The 16,206-nt window shown below is 53.6% G+C and overlaps 1 protein-coding gene across 1 annotated transcript in view; it reads right to left on the bottom strand.

Annotated features, from left to right (window-relative positions):
- Positions 1-15,950, bottom strand: part of LOC122373761 (B-cell lymphoma/leukemia 11A-like) — a gene marked incomplete at its 3' end in the record, with an annotated part of 55,915 nt that extends 39,965 nt beyond the window's left edge. The window contains 1 exon segment of the mRNA XM_043352122.1: positions 15,728-15,950. Coding sequence (XP_043208057.1) covers positions 15,728-15,785 — 58 coding nt within the window.
- Positions 15,951-16,206: the final 256 nt, after the last annotated feature.

Genomic DNA, 16,206 nt, shown 5'->3' with positions numbered 1-16,206 from the left:
GGCGGACAGGTCTGCCGGTCACCGCGGATCGGGTCCGGCCGCCGCCCATATACCTCCACAATGTCCACAGGACTGATCGCGACCACCAAAACCAGCGGGTCACGCACATGCCCCCTCCCCACCCCTCATGGTTGCCACCCCCACCCAACAGCAGGAAGTGACCGTGACATTGGCGTATCGGCGCACACAGGCCGCAAAGTGGAGCGGAAAGCGGCAAACATTCGATAGAATTGGAATTCCAGCGGCTAGTCACCAATACTGATTCCGATAGGGACCTCACACTCTGATGGGGCCTTTAATCGTCTGGCCAATTAATTATCATTGTAATTATCATTGTTTATTTTAAACGGTTGATGTTGCAGGCATGATGCAAACAGGGGCTAGTCACTTCAGTGATACGCATTGCTCGCCTCTATCCATCACAAGTGAGTGTCCGTCCGTCCGTCACACCATGCTTCTGTGCGCCTATGCATGGTCCATATGATCATATGACCTCTATATAATCATACCCATCCTACCCACTGCCCCTTACAGGTGAGCCGTCTGAACAGACCTTGAGCCGCGCCCAGCCGGCCGCGCTGCCGGGCGGGCCAGCCGAGCGTAATTAACAGCCGCGCCCGCCAGTAAACAGCCGTGTAAAGTAACGAAACAAGACACGGACGGGCCGCAGTGAGCACCACAGAGTGCAGCAGCGTACCGGCTCATCATAGGGTAGTTTACAGGACCGTCTTACACGGAATACATACGTCATATGCCAGTTAGAGGGTTAACGAGAATGTTGGGCTGTGCATAGCTTCATTGACAAATGATTGAGTTGATATGGACCGTGTGATATACAAATATTAAAACTATAAAACTTTCAAAAGCTCAGTCAGGATTATCATTTTTGCTTGATTTTCACAGCCTTTCTGGATTTCCGCCAATTTGTTTAGTGTCGCTAACATGTCCGTCCGTTCTAATGTTCCCCTGAGTTTGGTTTGCATTTGTTGCCTTATATGAAAAATATGAAAAACCGATCACTGGGCGCCGCTTTATGCCATTTAGAGCGCAGTATCCGAGTGAAAATGAGAACTCCATAGGTGCGGACTGCGGAATCACTGCCCGGATACTGGGGCCTTATGCAACACCATCGCAGATACCACGAGTATACCTATTGCAGGTGTCAATGTCGGAATTCCCTGCAAGCGCTTTCTGGTTGCTTTGGCTCGATATCAGGAATACGGAGGATTCCCAGTGTAGCGAATACAATTCCCTGAAATAGCACGATTTAGGAGTAACGTTAGAATTTGTTAAACTTGAAACATACGGATCTGGTAACCAGGAATTATATCGGTACGTCACATAGGTACTGGCGAACTTTCAAAAATCACGGGGAAATCTGCGGCCATGACCCGGTGATCTGGTGACCTCTCGTGACCTGAACGTAACCTCAAGGAATCTTTGCGCGCTCCTGGTCTGCCAGCGGTTGGTAAGTCAGCTGATGGATTGCAGAATCCTACGCAGTCTATAAATTCCCAGCTGACGACTCCACAGCCCCTAGACAACAGACAGTAGACAGTCCCCTTAGAGACATAAGACGCCTAAAAGTGAGAATATTGACTGTCTCTGACCGCTGCAGTTACTACTGCACACTGCACACTGCACAGTTCAGTGACACTGCCAGCGACCTCGCCCGTGACACGAAACAGTGCCCCGAGGCGGTGCGAGGTCACCCAGTCACGGTGCAGCACCCACAGGCCGCCGCAGCAGCCCCGGTGTTTGTCAGCAGCACAGAGCACGCTACTGCGTGACAGCGACGCGTGTAATGGATAGCACGCAGAAATAATTAGATGCGGATGCTTTGTATTCAAGCCGTACATAATGAACGTTTAATGTGATATGTATTGTGCAAGATTTGGCATAAATGACGAATTTGCGTGGTTGGGGTGGATCACCGCGCATATTACGGTATAAAAGGAATTAGAGTTTTGATCTTGGAACAATGGTAGATATGATGCAATTATGATGCATTTACGCTTTCTGATACGCAGTGACAACAGGCTGACACATGAGCTTCGCAACAGATCTTTTTCATCTTGTTGTTTCCTGAGGACGATAGGCACTGAATAATGACATGCTCTTGTTATACGTATTCGCTCACTAACCTGCACTCTGAGAGGGCCAGTACCGAGGACAGGTGTCCCGGCTGATCGGCGCGTGCCTCGTGCACTTATTCCGTCGGTTCAGGTGCGATCTGGGACCCGTGCACCCGGGAGTATCGTCAGCGAGACCGCAAACGCTCCCCGGACAAGTCAAGTGCACGAGTCCTCACTATGTTGGAGCATGCTGCCATTCACATGCAAACTGGCTCATGGCGGAGGCCTGAATGTAAGCCACATGCAAAATCAAAGCAGATGAGTGCGGACTTCTAACATCCTTACTAGATAGGTATATGGGTAAGTTTACCAATTTGTCAATCAAAGTCCCTTGTTTTCCTTACATTACGAGCCGGGGTTCCTTCAGCGTTCCATCCATACCTTCGCCTGTGACCCTACCACTGACCCTTGGTTGACCCTTGGCTGACCCTAGGCTGACCCGGGGCTGACCTGTACGCCCCGCGGCGTCCACCACTGACCCAGTGGAGGCTCTCGGCCCTCCGGGGCTCCCGGTTCAAGGCGGTACCGTCTGCGGCAGTGAAAGTCCCCGCTTGCCGCATGATTTACCATCGGCCGTGGCCGGCCGGGCCTTGAATCCCGCCAGCGCCTCCGCCGGGTAAACACCATAAAGGCGCGCGTGGCGGCCGCGCCGCGCTGGTCGCCGCGCGCCGCTCCTCGCCGCCAACAACTCGTAAAGCAACGCAGCGCCGTGTGGCGGCCAGGTGCGGCGACTGTTTGCCGGCAGCGGGGTCAGATCCCGGCGACCTGGGAGCGCCGGCCGCGCCGCTGGCCACGAGCGATTTATGACCACAGAGCGGCGCATCTGCCCGGCGCGGCGCGCGCTGACGACCGCGGCGTGCCGCTGCTTAACTCGGCGCGCGCCGCGCCGCAAATAAGGCGCACCGCGAATACAAAAACGGCGCAGGCGTGTTCCGGCGGCGAGCTGTGGCGCTTTTTTCGGCCGCAGATCCGCTGAAAAGAGGCGGACTAGAGGCGAAAAACTGGCCGCAGCCAATAGCTGACCTTCCGCAAGCCTCGCCGGCCGGCGTGACAGCGGATTTGTCCGATTCATCATTAGGCTACATTATTCACTTGAGCCAGCCGGCGTCAAGGCAAAAACTCTCGAGCTGGAAAGGCCGCGGCCGGACGGAGGGCGGGCCGGAGTCTGGCGCGCTGGGCGGGCAGGTCAACAGAGCCTGGAGTCGCCGCCCCGCCTCCGCCCGCCACCGTCACACACACCTCCACCGTACAAGCTCGAACCGTCACACAGCACCCACTCCGTAACACTACGTGACGTCACCGTTACATCACCGTCACAGCCGTGACTTGCCGCATCTATCAGGCCCCCTCGGCCCTCACCGCCCTCCCCCTCTGACCCACCATTGAGCACGTGACCCATGGCCAGCGGGCAGTGTGTGGTCACGTGACTAATGAAGAGCCGGCGATGGAGTGCCGGCGGTCTCTGATGACGGTAATTGAGTCAAACGAGCAATCCGGGCAATTGGCGCAGCGCCGCCGGCCAGCGCGCTGTCGCGCGCTCAGCGGGGCGGACCAGAGGACCAAGGGATGAGACCGATGGACTAGGGACCAAGGACTGGACCAGGACCAGGAGAGAGGCAGGAATAGAGGCTACCCCACCGAACTATGGAAGCATCAAGCAAGAGAGTAGGACTACAGGAGACGTGACCAAATGCTGCGCAGACATAACCCAACGCAGTCATGACATCTACTAAGGTATCGGAGGCTGAAAAATGTTTTGATGTTTTATAGCCGATAGCCAATAATACCCCCTCCCCTCACCACCCCCGATGTTAGTCCAGCCAGACACGGACAGACAGACAGACGGTGAGGGAGGTGGAACTGGAACGGCCACGCTCGGTTACGCAGCACTGCCCAGGAGCAAACCTAGCAAATCGAGCCTGGTCAGGGTGCGTCAGAGCCTATCCAGCACGCTCCCATGTCCGAACCATCGAATTGGGAGGGCTGGGGAGGAGACTGACAGGTGAGATAGATCGGTGCTGGTCAGTGGTCACTGATCCTTTTTCTTTTCCTTTTTCTGTTTCTGTTTCTTTTTTCTTTTTCGTTTTCATTTCGTTTTTCTTTTCTTTGCAGGGATCCTGTCTGCCCCTCCAAAGGAACGCCCGCGATTGAGGTTCCATCCGTCCGCCCTTACGCCTGTCCGTCTGTCCGTCTGTCCGTCTGTCCGTCCGTCCGTCCGTCCGTCCGTCCATCCGTCCGTCCGTCCGTCCGTATGTCGGCCCCGTCCGGTCCGGTACGGTCAGACAGGCGGACCAATGCGGGCGGACCGACCGATAGGCGCGGACGCCATTCATATTCAGCAGGGTCGTTCAGCAGGGTCGGCGCTCATCTCCATGGCGAAAAATTACCGCCGCACAGCCGGCCACCGACGCCTGAGCGGCTATTTTTAATTTGTAATGGCGCCTTGAGGTGGTCGCAGCCATGTAAATTCACGCGCCGATGCGGAATTAAAATCGGCGGTCCGACCAGCGGCCGGGAGTTGACGGATTCCACGCGAAATGTGCATGCTCTTGTCTAAGGAATCCTCTGAGGATAGTTCTAGTCCGGTCCGCTCCTCCTCTCCTCACCAGTCCTCCTGTCGACCTCTCACGACCTCTCCTCTCTGACATGAGGACGTGGGTCAGCACCGCTCCGCTCCCAGGGAAGGAGAGCGGTCGCCGGTCGGCGCCACGGGAGAGCCGCCGAGAGACGCCCGTCTCTGTGCCCTCCAGCTGAAGAGACGTCGGCCCGGCAGCGCCCGCACAAAGCAGACTAAACGGCCCCCATTCAGCGCTGGCCAGCCGGCCGGGCGACCGAGGGCCGACTCCGACCCCGGCCCACCGGACAGAGCGGTCCAGTGCCACCAAGCGTGAGTTGTGTATGTTTTTGCCCGGCGCAGGGACGGTGGCCAGCAGGACGGTTTTTGTGCGCGGCGCGGCGACGCGCATTGAAGCCCGACAGCCATGGGAAACGGCCGGCTTCGATGATCTATGGGGCGAACGCCTTATCGTCGCGACGGTCACAATGCGACCGAGTCAAAATATGGCCGCTGGACGCGGATTTATACCGACGGCGAGGGGCAGGGCGACGACGGTCTGGGGGGGGGGGGGGGGGAGAAGACGGAGCGGCGACGCGTCGGAGCGGCTGGGCGGAAACAGGGCAGAGCAGAGCAGTGAGAGGAACAGCAAATGAGAGCTGTCAGAGGTGACATCAGAGGCCGAGTGGCGAACAGCGGCGGCGGCGGCGGGGGCGGACGACGGACGGGAGAGCAGACCCAGCGGGGCAGGAGCGGGGGCTGAGGGGGCAGGGGCACGGCCAAAGTCCGTGCTGCTGGCAGCAGTGGACCTACTGAAGTCGATCAGCATCGCTCGGACATCCGATCACCATACAATGTCGGCCGGAGCCGCCGGCATCCATAAATTGGCCGGTCATACCGAGCGCCCCAATTGAGCATTCCGAGCGGCCGTTCCGACCATTGTTTACCGATCGGCAGCGTCTCAGGCCAGCCGGTCAGAGCCAAACCACCAGCTGAGAAAGATGACAGAGGTTTATTGGAATTTTTATCATCGCTTCTGTGAAACTCGCAGTGCGTGATGAGCACATCGAGCCGGTAGTGGGTCAGCTAACGAACAGAAAACGGGATAAATCATCGCCCACTTCCGTAAACAACATCTAACCGCAGATCTGCTGAATGTAACTCACCATACCTCGACACCTATGACCCGCACACGGAGCGCATAACACCATCCGTCGCCAGTGAGGCATCACTGATCAGCTCACGCCTTCCCTTTCTAGCGCGCTTCCGAGCCACCAAACGAAAACGAAAATACGGTCCGCTTGGTATGCCGCACAGGGTCATACCGTGCGTCCATTCATCGGCGACCCTTCCGCTCCGCTTCCCTCCCTCCCTCACTCTCTCCCTCCCGGTGCGTAAGTACTAGTGATGTCAATCACGGAAAATCGGAATACCGATACCAAACCAAATACCAACTAAAACCACGGGAGAATACCGAAACCAAACCAACTTGGGAAACTGAGGGAAATACCAACTTTTTACCGATTTCTTAGCCTCTAATACATTAGTGAGGGCTTATGATACCAACAAAATACCAAACACATTACGATTGAAATACCAAATACCAAGTTGGTATCGGTTTGGTATCGGTATACCAAAAAGTTGGTATCCGATTGACATCTCTAGTAAGTACCCTTCCAACACCTCCCCCGACACCTCCCCGCACCTCCCCCGCACTCCCCGATCTACCCATATCTCCCCTCACGCGCACCTGGGCTCACGCGGGCCGCTCGGGTGGACAGACCCTTTCCCGATGTTTGCCGCTCGCCAACCCCATTCGGCGCTATCGCGGCAGGCTGGACCGGACTGGGCAGGCGGTCTCACTGCCTCGCAGTAGCCACCTTCGTTATCAGACCGTCAATAGATCGTCACCAGGAGCCACCAAGCGTCACCAGGTGTCACCAGGCGTCAACAGACGTCATCAACATGGATCAGTAGTCACTAGCCATCACTAGATGTCATAAGACGTAAAAATCAATCGTCCGTCATCAGCCGTCATCAAGCCATCACCAAACGTCAACAGGTATGTACCAGGTATCATTCGCCGTCACCAAACGTCACCAAGGCTCGCTATCCCTCACCACGCGGCACTGACCGTCATCACACGTCATCAGCCATCACCAGTCTTCACCAGCCGTCACACAGCCCAGCCGGTCAGTCTGTCGGTCATACGTCCCCTGCAGAGTGGTATGCTCCCTCCCCCCCGGTCCGACCTCACGTGTCGGTCCCTATCAGTGACAGGTGACGACCGGCCCATCCCCTCGCGGTGACCGGTGGCAGGCGCGGCTGATCAGCGCGTTAGTCCGACACTTGTTCTGGACACCCATTGTGCGCCGCCGGACAGTCCGGGCGGTGTTAGAGTGATTTATATCCACTGTGCGGCGGTCCACTGCTGCCCAGAGTGGCCGTGACAACTGACCAGTGTAAACTGCACTGGGAGCAGGGGCGGGGGACAGGGGATGAGTGACAGGGCAGGTGTGGTATGTGGCTATAACGGCAGTAGCCACCACTGATAGACACGATCAGTGGGTTAAGTAAACTGCAATTGCATGTTCCTGTCATGATAGAAACAGCTCGTCCTGTCACAGCTAGTGACGATAACAGTTTGATGTGTGATATTGCGTATCAGTAGAGCGCTAAGCTTGCTATAGCCAATGTTCTGCAATCCACCGACACCGAGGTATATTGCAGGTTACATCAGAGAACACCAGTGGTACGTCAGAATTACGCCAGTCACATCAGCATGTCGGAAAAGTATCATTGCAAACTGAATGATCCAACTGAACTTGGTTCTCCGTGCCATGGACGTAAATGTTTACGCTTCATTTGGTGCCATCCGGGCCAGATCAGAACAGATCAGAGCAGGACAGACGAACCAGATCAGTGGACAGATCAGACCCTAAGGACACCTCATAACATGACAGATAAGGCGAACAGATCAGCTAAGGATAACCACGGGTGGTCCATTGCAAGATCAAGGGGAGATAAGCCCCGGACCGACCAGTACAGATCACACCGCGTGCGCCCCAGCCTTTCTAATTACCCAGCTATTTTTGTTCGCGTCTCCCCTCGCGGGAAAAACGGTCACCAACCCTTTCGCCATTCAAAGAGTTTTTACCCATTGAAAAACCAACAAAGCACCGACCGGCCGGCCGGCCGGTCGGAGGGGGAGGAAAGGGTTCTAGTCGCGCCTGACCATGGTGGCGACCGCTCCCCTCCCCGCTCTCCGGTCTTCACAGAGAGGCTGGCCGGTCCCACAGGGGAGAGGAGGGAGGGCCAACGGAGGACATCCGGATAAATAGAATAACACGGCGGTCAGCGGCTGTCGGCTCAGAGATGTGGGCCGGCCCAGTTCAGAGGGGACCCGACCCGCCTCCCCGCGGTCCCGGCCGCCGCTCCGGCCCGCTGGGAGCGGATTAGACCGTCTGGGAGCCGCGTCGAACGGACAGCCGGCGAGGGGTGCTGTCCCACCTGTCCGTCAGGACACCCCTGTCCTAACCCGACCCGGCCGGAGCCCGGATCAGACGAAACCCCGGCCGGCCGGACACGGTCCGTTCCCACCGCCAGGCGCGACATGAAGGTCACAAAAAACGCACCGACGCCAGATTTGCTCGCATTCCATTTTGGTTCAGCTGCCGGTTTAGGATTACCGTTATTGGGTCGCGTTGGTATGAAGAATGCTGGAATAGGAGCTTATTCTGAGAAGAAATGAAATAGTTTGCGGCGCGTCTTGATGTGGCTTTCATGGCGGGTACGTTGCCAACCGTGCAATCCTTTCGGCGTGCCGCCACGGGGTGCAGTGCACGTAAGAACCGCGAGTCAGCCGGCGTAGCACGGGAGCCGTGCACTCGACTCCTGCCGTCAACGGCCATCCGGCCCGACAATAAAGGCGTCAGTTGATGGCCTGATAGTGTCACCACTGACAGCACTGAGGGTGCCGGCTCGCGTCACGGTCACCCCCCTCGCGCAGCCCTCCCCCCTCCCACTGCAGTCGGATCCGTGCCCAGCTCCGTCCCGAAATACACTCACGTTCCCAATTACCAACACCCCGTGGTAAAATACCGGTCACCTGACACCGCTGACCAGAGGTAAATTACCAGGTGCGAGATACCGACCACCGGCTGCCGACTAATAGTACCGCGCTACCAGCTACCGGCCACTGTCCAGGTGGGTAAGAGCGGAGACAAAAAGTGTCTCTACAAAGCAGCGGGACGGCCCGTGCCGCCCTCCCACTCCCCCCGTATCAGCGGCCGCACCCGTCCCGGCTAATGGCGATAATTGAATGTAATGGCCCGGCTCGCACACAGCATAAATGGGGCTCTCGCCGCCGGCCAGCCACCGTCGGAAGGGTTAGGTACTGTGGTGGGTATGACCGAGCAGTTTTGGACCGGGGGCAGACGGAAAGGGTTGGGTAGGTTAGGTAATGCTAGTTGTGGGATGATTACTCGTATACCTTGGCATAAGCCAGGCTATACGCGAGGAATGCCTTATTGCCCTCCGCTATTTAGGAAGCTGGAAACATGTTTCGTGGTCATCCCAGGCCAAGTCTTGTCTCGTCAAATCCGTCAAGTGAATTTATATGCAGCTCGGCTACTTAGAATGTGAAATATGAAGCAGTTTAAAAAACTACTAGGGTTGACTATTAAGTAATGGAAGTGCCTTAAGCAATTAAACGTTTTTGCACGTGCACATGTTTTCTTGGTGTCATTTCATGCGCCGATGTTTTTTCTATCCAATGGTGAAGACCACATGTCCTTAGCGACTTCTTGCTCCAAGCTATCGTCGTTTTCCCAAGAGACCACCCGAACCTGCGGCGCACCATGAAAAAGGAGTCTGGCAATGGCCAAAATCGCGCGCCAAGCGCCAGCGCGAGGTCATCAGAGCTTATTGGCTTATTGTTATGGCTACACAATGGACAATTTCTATATTTTCATCAAAACAATACACATTGGCACGATAAATGACAGCATACACTACTCCGCATAATCGCCTTCAAGCATCACACACCATTCCAGCCTCGTCTTGACCCACTCCTGGAACGCCGACAGAAGACTGATCGGCGCTTTCTTTCTCAAACCGATGAAACCATGCGACACATCGTCTGTGGGGAGGCTGCATCGCTCCATACACTTAGAAAATAAATTTTCTGATATTGGTAGGCCTTTTCCCTACGACAAACTGAGCTCTAATGACCTTGCACTCGGCGCTGGCGCGCGGTTTGGCCATTGCCAGGTGGTGCGCCACAGGTTCGGGAGATCTCTTGGGAAAACGACGATAGCTTATAGCAAAAAGTAGCTAGGGACATGTGGTCTTCACCATTGGATAGAAAAAAGATCGGCGCATGAAATGACACCTAAATAATGTGTGCACGTGCAAACCCGTTTAATTGCTTAACCCTCGCCGGACCTATTGGTTTTCTACATACGCGCCGGCCGAGGGGGGGGGGGGGCGGGTACGACCCCCCCCTCGCCGTTTCGCCCCTGGTGGAGCTAGCGCGTCGCGGAAAAAACGAGCGTGTGCGCCGTTACGAGACGCAGAGATTGGTACCCGATTTTAAGGTCCTAGGTCAACCGGTGACCTCTGAGGTCAGGTCAAGTGCCCCAGGGTACGGTTCAGTTTTTGGTGAATAACTTCGCAAAAAACGGCCGCAGAGCGCCGATTTTGGCAGCATCGTGTTCGCCTCGCTCAGGCGCGTCGAATGATATACTTTTTGTCCGGGTCAGGTCAACTTGGGGTGTTGACCTCAGGTCAAGGTCAGGTCAGCACTCCCAGGTCACGAAGTTGGTCGAAAGAGGTCATGTCGCATATCATTCGATTCGGCAGGCCTTCCTGAGTCCATTGGTGCCTTTCCCGACTCGCTAGCTCAATTTGATCAAGAGTTATTGACGAAAAACTAATTTGACCTTGATGACGTCATAAATGACGTCACGCAAGGTCAACATTGCAAAAGTGACGCATCTAACCTTGCAAGGAGTGCATCAAATCACGATTCTGTGTGCTTGAGATAGTTGGAGATCGTTCCCGGCGCCAGAATAGCAGTTTGAATTTTTCCCCATTGACTTATAATGGTGAGGTCACGAAAATGACCTGACCTCATATGACCTTTAGGAAAAATCCGAGATATACAAGTTGTGAGACTCATAATGGATACTAGATCCTGCAAGTTTCATTTCCCTGTGACATCTCCTCTGGCAGTGAGGGCGTTGCGAAGTTGCGACATCTGAAGACCGTGCAGAGGTTCACTTATGACGTCATAGGTCAGTGACCTGACCTGACCCAAAAATGCGGTTGGTGTCAAAAGATCCGGCTTGGATCAAAGGTCAGGTATGCCAAGTTTCAGCTCTCTATCGCCAGCGTGTTCGGAGCTATCGCGAAAAAACCCTATGGGGGGGGGCGGCACCCGCCCCCCCCCCCCTCGGCCGGCGAGGGTTAAGGCACTTCCATTACTTAATAGTCAACCCTAGTAGTTTGAAACATTATTCATGAATAAATTCAAATGATGTGCAACAAATGTTTCACCGCTATCGCGCGGAATAACATGTGTCTGTTTTATCAAATCATGTGACGTGAAGTTCACATGTGCTCGGTGTAGATGCATGTAGCTATCAAATTTTTCTTATCTCGATTGAATAATAAAGCAGCAGGAGTGTTTCACTCCCACGACCTGCAGTATGCATTGTTGCGTGCGGCGTGTGCCTACCGCCCGATGATTGGGGCTGTTGCTGATAGTCCCGGGCCCATCCGCGTGATACCGCAGCGGTCCTCTGCTCCATCCTGGCTCGCTACCAAGGTCTCCGCCTGGCACACACAGCGCGCCGCCACAAACAGTAATTTCGGATGGATCTGCGTGTGCACCTGAGCTCTGTTTGGACCGCTGGCTGCAGCTGCGGAGGGCATCACGACCGATCACCGACCGCAGACCGCTTAGTTTGGTGAGCTGGAGAGCTGCGGAGCTGTCCTCGGACCCGCAGCTCCGCCGGGCGGACCACACAGCTCCCTCAATCGTGCCGGCAACCGCGGAGACTGCAGTCTGTGCGTGAGCAGTGAGCATCCCTTCGGCAACTCAGACCACCGCATCGCCGTTGATGCAGACAAACTCACCACCGTCCACCACGGACTCAGTTTAGCCAGCAATGAATACGGAACGAGTCCCACTGGCCACGCAGCCTTCTCATGTAAATTGGAAATGATTGAAGGGAGCGCCCGCCCGGCCGACCGACCGTCCCGCCGTCCCCTGCTCGTTTCCAACGCGAACCGGCGACAAAACAACCATCAAAATATGCAAAACAAGTCGACAATGGTCGCGCACTGACCATATCTGGCCGGGGCGGCGCGGAGCCGGCTGAATGCCACCTTTGATGCTGCCTGTTTATCTAGATCGGGCATGTTCGGCCGGCGGGATGGGTGCCCTATTTTTGGCGGCCCGGCCGCGGCTGACAAAGGTCCGTCGCGGCCCACCGCGCCAGCTCTCCTCTCGGCCAAAACAGCACACAATCGGCCGGACGCCGGAGAGCGGCCCAGTTTGTGCAAGTGGTGGACATGACGCGTCCCGGGGCGCCGGGCGGGCAGTCCCCGGTCTGCTCTCGTTGTGGGGTGGCAGGACCGTCGCCGGGATCGTCCCCCGCCCCTCTCTGCTGGCCGCCGGGTGCCCGTTCCCAGGGTGGGTCTCGGTGAACGGCCGAGAGCGGCGGCCAGCCTTGGACCCGCAGCGGCACCAGCTGCCGCTGTAACTGGATCACCGCCGCGGCAGGGATGACCGCCGCGCCGGGTCGCCGGGGTCAGCCGCCGGGACGGACCGCTCGGCGTCGACACGAGGCGGGCAGGTGGAATGTCGAGAGGAGGGACAGCGGGACGGGACGGCCCTCACCGCCGCGGGACGGAGTGGGGGAGGACCAGTGAGTGACCCCTGTCCAGAGAGGAACGCTGACGGCCGACCCTACCCGCCGAGACAGGCGGCTGACCAGTGATCCCCGCTGACAGAGTGGAATGCTAACCTCCTCTGACCGCTGACCCCTGCTCTGAGAGGACCGCCCATCGCTGATGAACGCTGACTGCTGATGATAGGCCGATGATGGCTGATGACTGACAGTGGCAGCTGGTCAGTGCGAGGGAGAAAATGAAAACAGATTTTGGAAGGCTGAGGTCATTTCCATGACTGTTTTAATTACCCCGTTAGCGTGTTACCGTTTCCGTTGACAAGAAAGAAAGGATAGAGTAAGGATAGAAAAGGATAGAAAGGATAGATTCATGCAAATTTGTGGAGGAAAACGTCTTTTTGAAAACGGCTCCGTCACATAACGACTCAGTTGATGACTTCAAAGAATCATTTAACTTTGAATCTTGTAAAATTGGTCATGGTCAAATAAAAAAATTGAAATTGGTCATGGTCATGGTCAAATCAAATCAAAGGTCAAAACCTTTGATTTTGAGAAAAAAAATGCCTTAGGCCACGGAAAAAAATGAAGCGAAATCTAGCTTTCATACATGCTTTACCTTCACGCCTCTAGCCATAGAACCTATTTTTAACTTATTAGCAAATCGGCACCTTCCTTATTGTCATAATGACATAGTCAATGGTCAGCTTGTCCAAGAGCTACTTGGAAGATGTAAGTAACATTTAATAACAAACAAGGTTTCGCTCGCTTACCTTCGAAATCATTGCCTGCATTTGCCACAGGGCAAATATAAAGGAATAAGAACATCCAGTGACCGCATCGTTTCGCGATGTCAGGTAGTGCGCTAAATGAAGCCTCGCTTATGATCTTGAAAACCCCTTTCATCTATTTCGGAGAAGATACCCTTTTAATGACACATACTGTGACCTAGAGCGACGTATTTGCCAAAGTCTCATAATCAATCAGTGTTTAATCTAGTTAGAGCTTACAGCAACTGAAAACAGTTTAAGCTAACAACTGTGCCTGATATATTAGTGGTCATGTCAATTAAATCATACCAGTTTTAGCTGAAGCAAATAATTTATTAATGATAATTTGCTCTAAAAACAGTCGTAGGGACAGTTGGATGATTTGCAATGATGCACTTTGATCGCAACATAAGCTAACTTTGACAGCTGCAGGAAAGCACCAGCGACTTAACCGTCACCATGGAGAGATATGTGAACCTTAAATTTGCCCAAATACTATACGCTGCTACTCAAACACTTTAAGGTGTTGTATTGTAATACGGAAAATAGTGTTTAAAATTATTTGATAGGCAATAAGAAGATACGACTAATTTAAATGAACTGATAATTCAAAAAGAGCAAAGGTAAACAAAAAATGTCGATAGCTTAACAAACATAATTTGCTGTGGAAAGTAATTTATAGTTGATGTTTTCCCGGCTCAATAGAAGCATATTGAGCAGTGCAAAAATCAAAATTTTATTGGTTTGCATTCAAACAGTTTGAATCACAAGCTGATAAACAAAGAGACGGCTACCGTTTGAAGTCCCCAAAATACAAGAACCTCAAAATCCTATCTGACGAGGTAAAATAATTTTAATGCAATATAAATAGAACCAAATAACGTTCCTTCACCTGTGTTTTGTTCTAAAAATCTTTTTTTTTTGTCTAGCGTAAACGTTTATCTAATTTCACGTTCCAAAAGATTAACAGGCGTCTCAAACTTTGTTTCCGATAATGGTGGACACAAAATTTGACGGTATTTAGTCGTTTTCATTACTGTACTTGTAAAATGAGCATTAGGTTCTGAAGACTAAAATGTCCACTAAATCGATCAGTTTGATACGAATGGATAAGCGCAAATGACGGAAAATAGGCATAGTTTTTTGTGGACGAGAAACATCATAGCAATTTGTTACATCTCGTTTTCTTCTCCAAACAGTTGAAAAAAAATCAAGTAATTACGCCAGCGCAATTATTATTATTATTGCGCAAGTAATTAAGCATGATGAGACGCTACGGTAAAGTTTCTGAAAAAAATATTTTCCACATAAAATGACATAGTCAGTGCATCAGATCAAACCTACTTGAAGAAAACAAACAAAACCATACTTCTCACTGGTAGCTGTAATGTAAAACATCAAATTGAAGTACAATTATATCCGTGCTTCGCATGTCAATAAAAAGTCTTCCTCATCGGAAAAATAAAGCTCATACTATTTTGGCTGAGTGTTTTATCTGAACTGAAACATTTTGCCTCCAGAGAGAGGGGAAAGTGAACATTTTCCATTGCAACAACCTATATACAAATTGTTATCACGCATTCATATTACAATGGGTTATAAGAATACATAATTATGTAGGTGATATTTATGAACTAACAAAAATAAACCAAAGTCTTCAGGATGTCTTCCAAATATTGTTCAGTAAATATGTCAGAGTGCAAGTAGCAACGCTGTGAATAGAGATCAATACTCTATTTTATGTTTAGCACGCAATTGTCTGAGCATCACACAAATATCAAATTGTGTAGGAAATACACATTTGTCCTTAGCAATACATATACCACAACATATGATCTGGTATCAAAAGTAACTAGTGAGGCACGAATGCAAAACTAATTTATCTAGAAACTAGGACTGAGCAACATTTCTAAATGCTTCCAAATACAAGCAGGGCAACGTAACCGGTTCTCCTTTATTTGTGTACCAAAGAATGCACTAAAATAAGGACAGCATTTTAAAAATGCCCAACAAAATATATGGCTTCTTGCTGGTTTGACGAAAGGAATAGTTTCGAGAGCTTGCTTACAATAAACTGCATTTGTCAACACCTAAACCATAAGGAGAAACTCGTTCTCCGGGACTACGAGTAAGCAAGCTATGACCCAACATAAAAAGCAGCAATAATTTCAACAGCCTATCACCATTCGTAAAAAAATGGTAGTCAAAGAAACACGTAACAGCTAAAACTTATGAAATGATGAAGGGGAAGGCCCGGACGTGTCACTCGTCACAGGCCCGGACAAGTTTCCCGCCCCCGCCGCCACCCCTGTGACCCGGCCGTCCCGCCCCGGGCGCCGCTCAGTCGGTACTCACCCTGGTCCGGCTGGCTCTCCTGCAGGATCCGCATCGAAGGCGGCATCTTCTTCCTCATATTGGCCACGTGGCCACTGGCTGGTGCCGTCGCTGCACTCGCGATCAAAGTCTGTGCGCGGTCAGCGAGCCCCAGTGGGCATGTCGGGACGGCTCGGCGGCTCGGCTCGGCTCGGCGGCGGCGGGCGCGTCAGCGCGGCCGGGCGGCGGCGACTCGACTGGCCGGCGGCCGGCGCGACGGCGGCCAGCGGCCGGCGACGGCGGCGGCGGCGGCGGGCCGGCATGGCCGCCCGCCGGCCGGCCCACCGACGGGGGGCGGCCGGTCGCCGACGGTGACCTGCGCGCCGACCAGCGTCCCACCTGCGGCCGCCGCCGACGAGCGACGGCCGACCGCCGGCCCACCGACGAGCCACCGACGGCAGCCGCCGCCGCCGGCGGCACAGGTCTGCGGCGGGCCGCGCTCCGGTCGGGTCGGGGTCACA

This window comes from Amphibalanus amphitrite, unplaced genomic scaffold, assembly GCF_019059575.1.
Source record: "Amphibalanus amphitrite isolate SeventyFive unplaced genomic scaffold, NRLGWU_Aamphi_draft 001547F_arrow, whole genome shotgun sequence".
Taxonomy (NCBI): Eukaryota; Metazoa; Arthropoda; class Thecostraca; order Balanomorpha; family Balanidae; genus Amphibalanus; species Amphibalanus amphitrite.
This window is presented reverse-complemented; position numbering and strand designations above follow the sequence as displayed.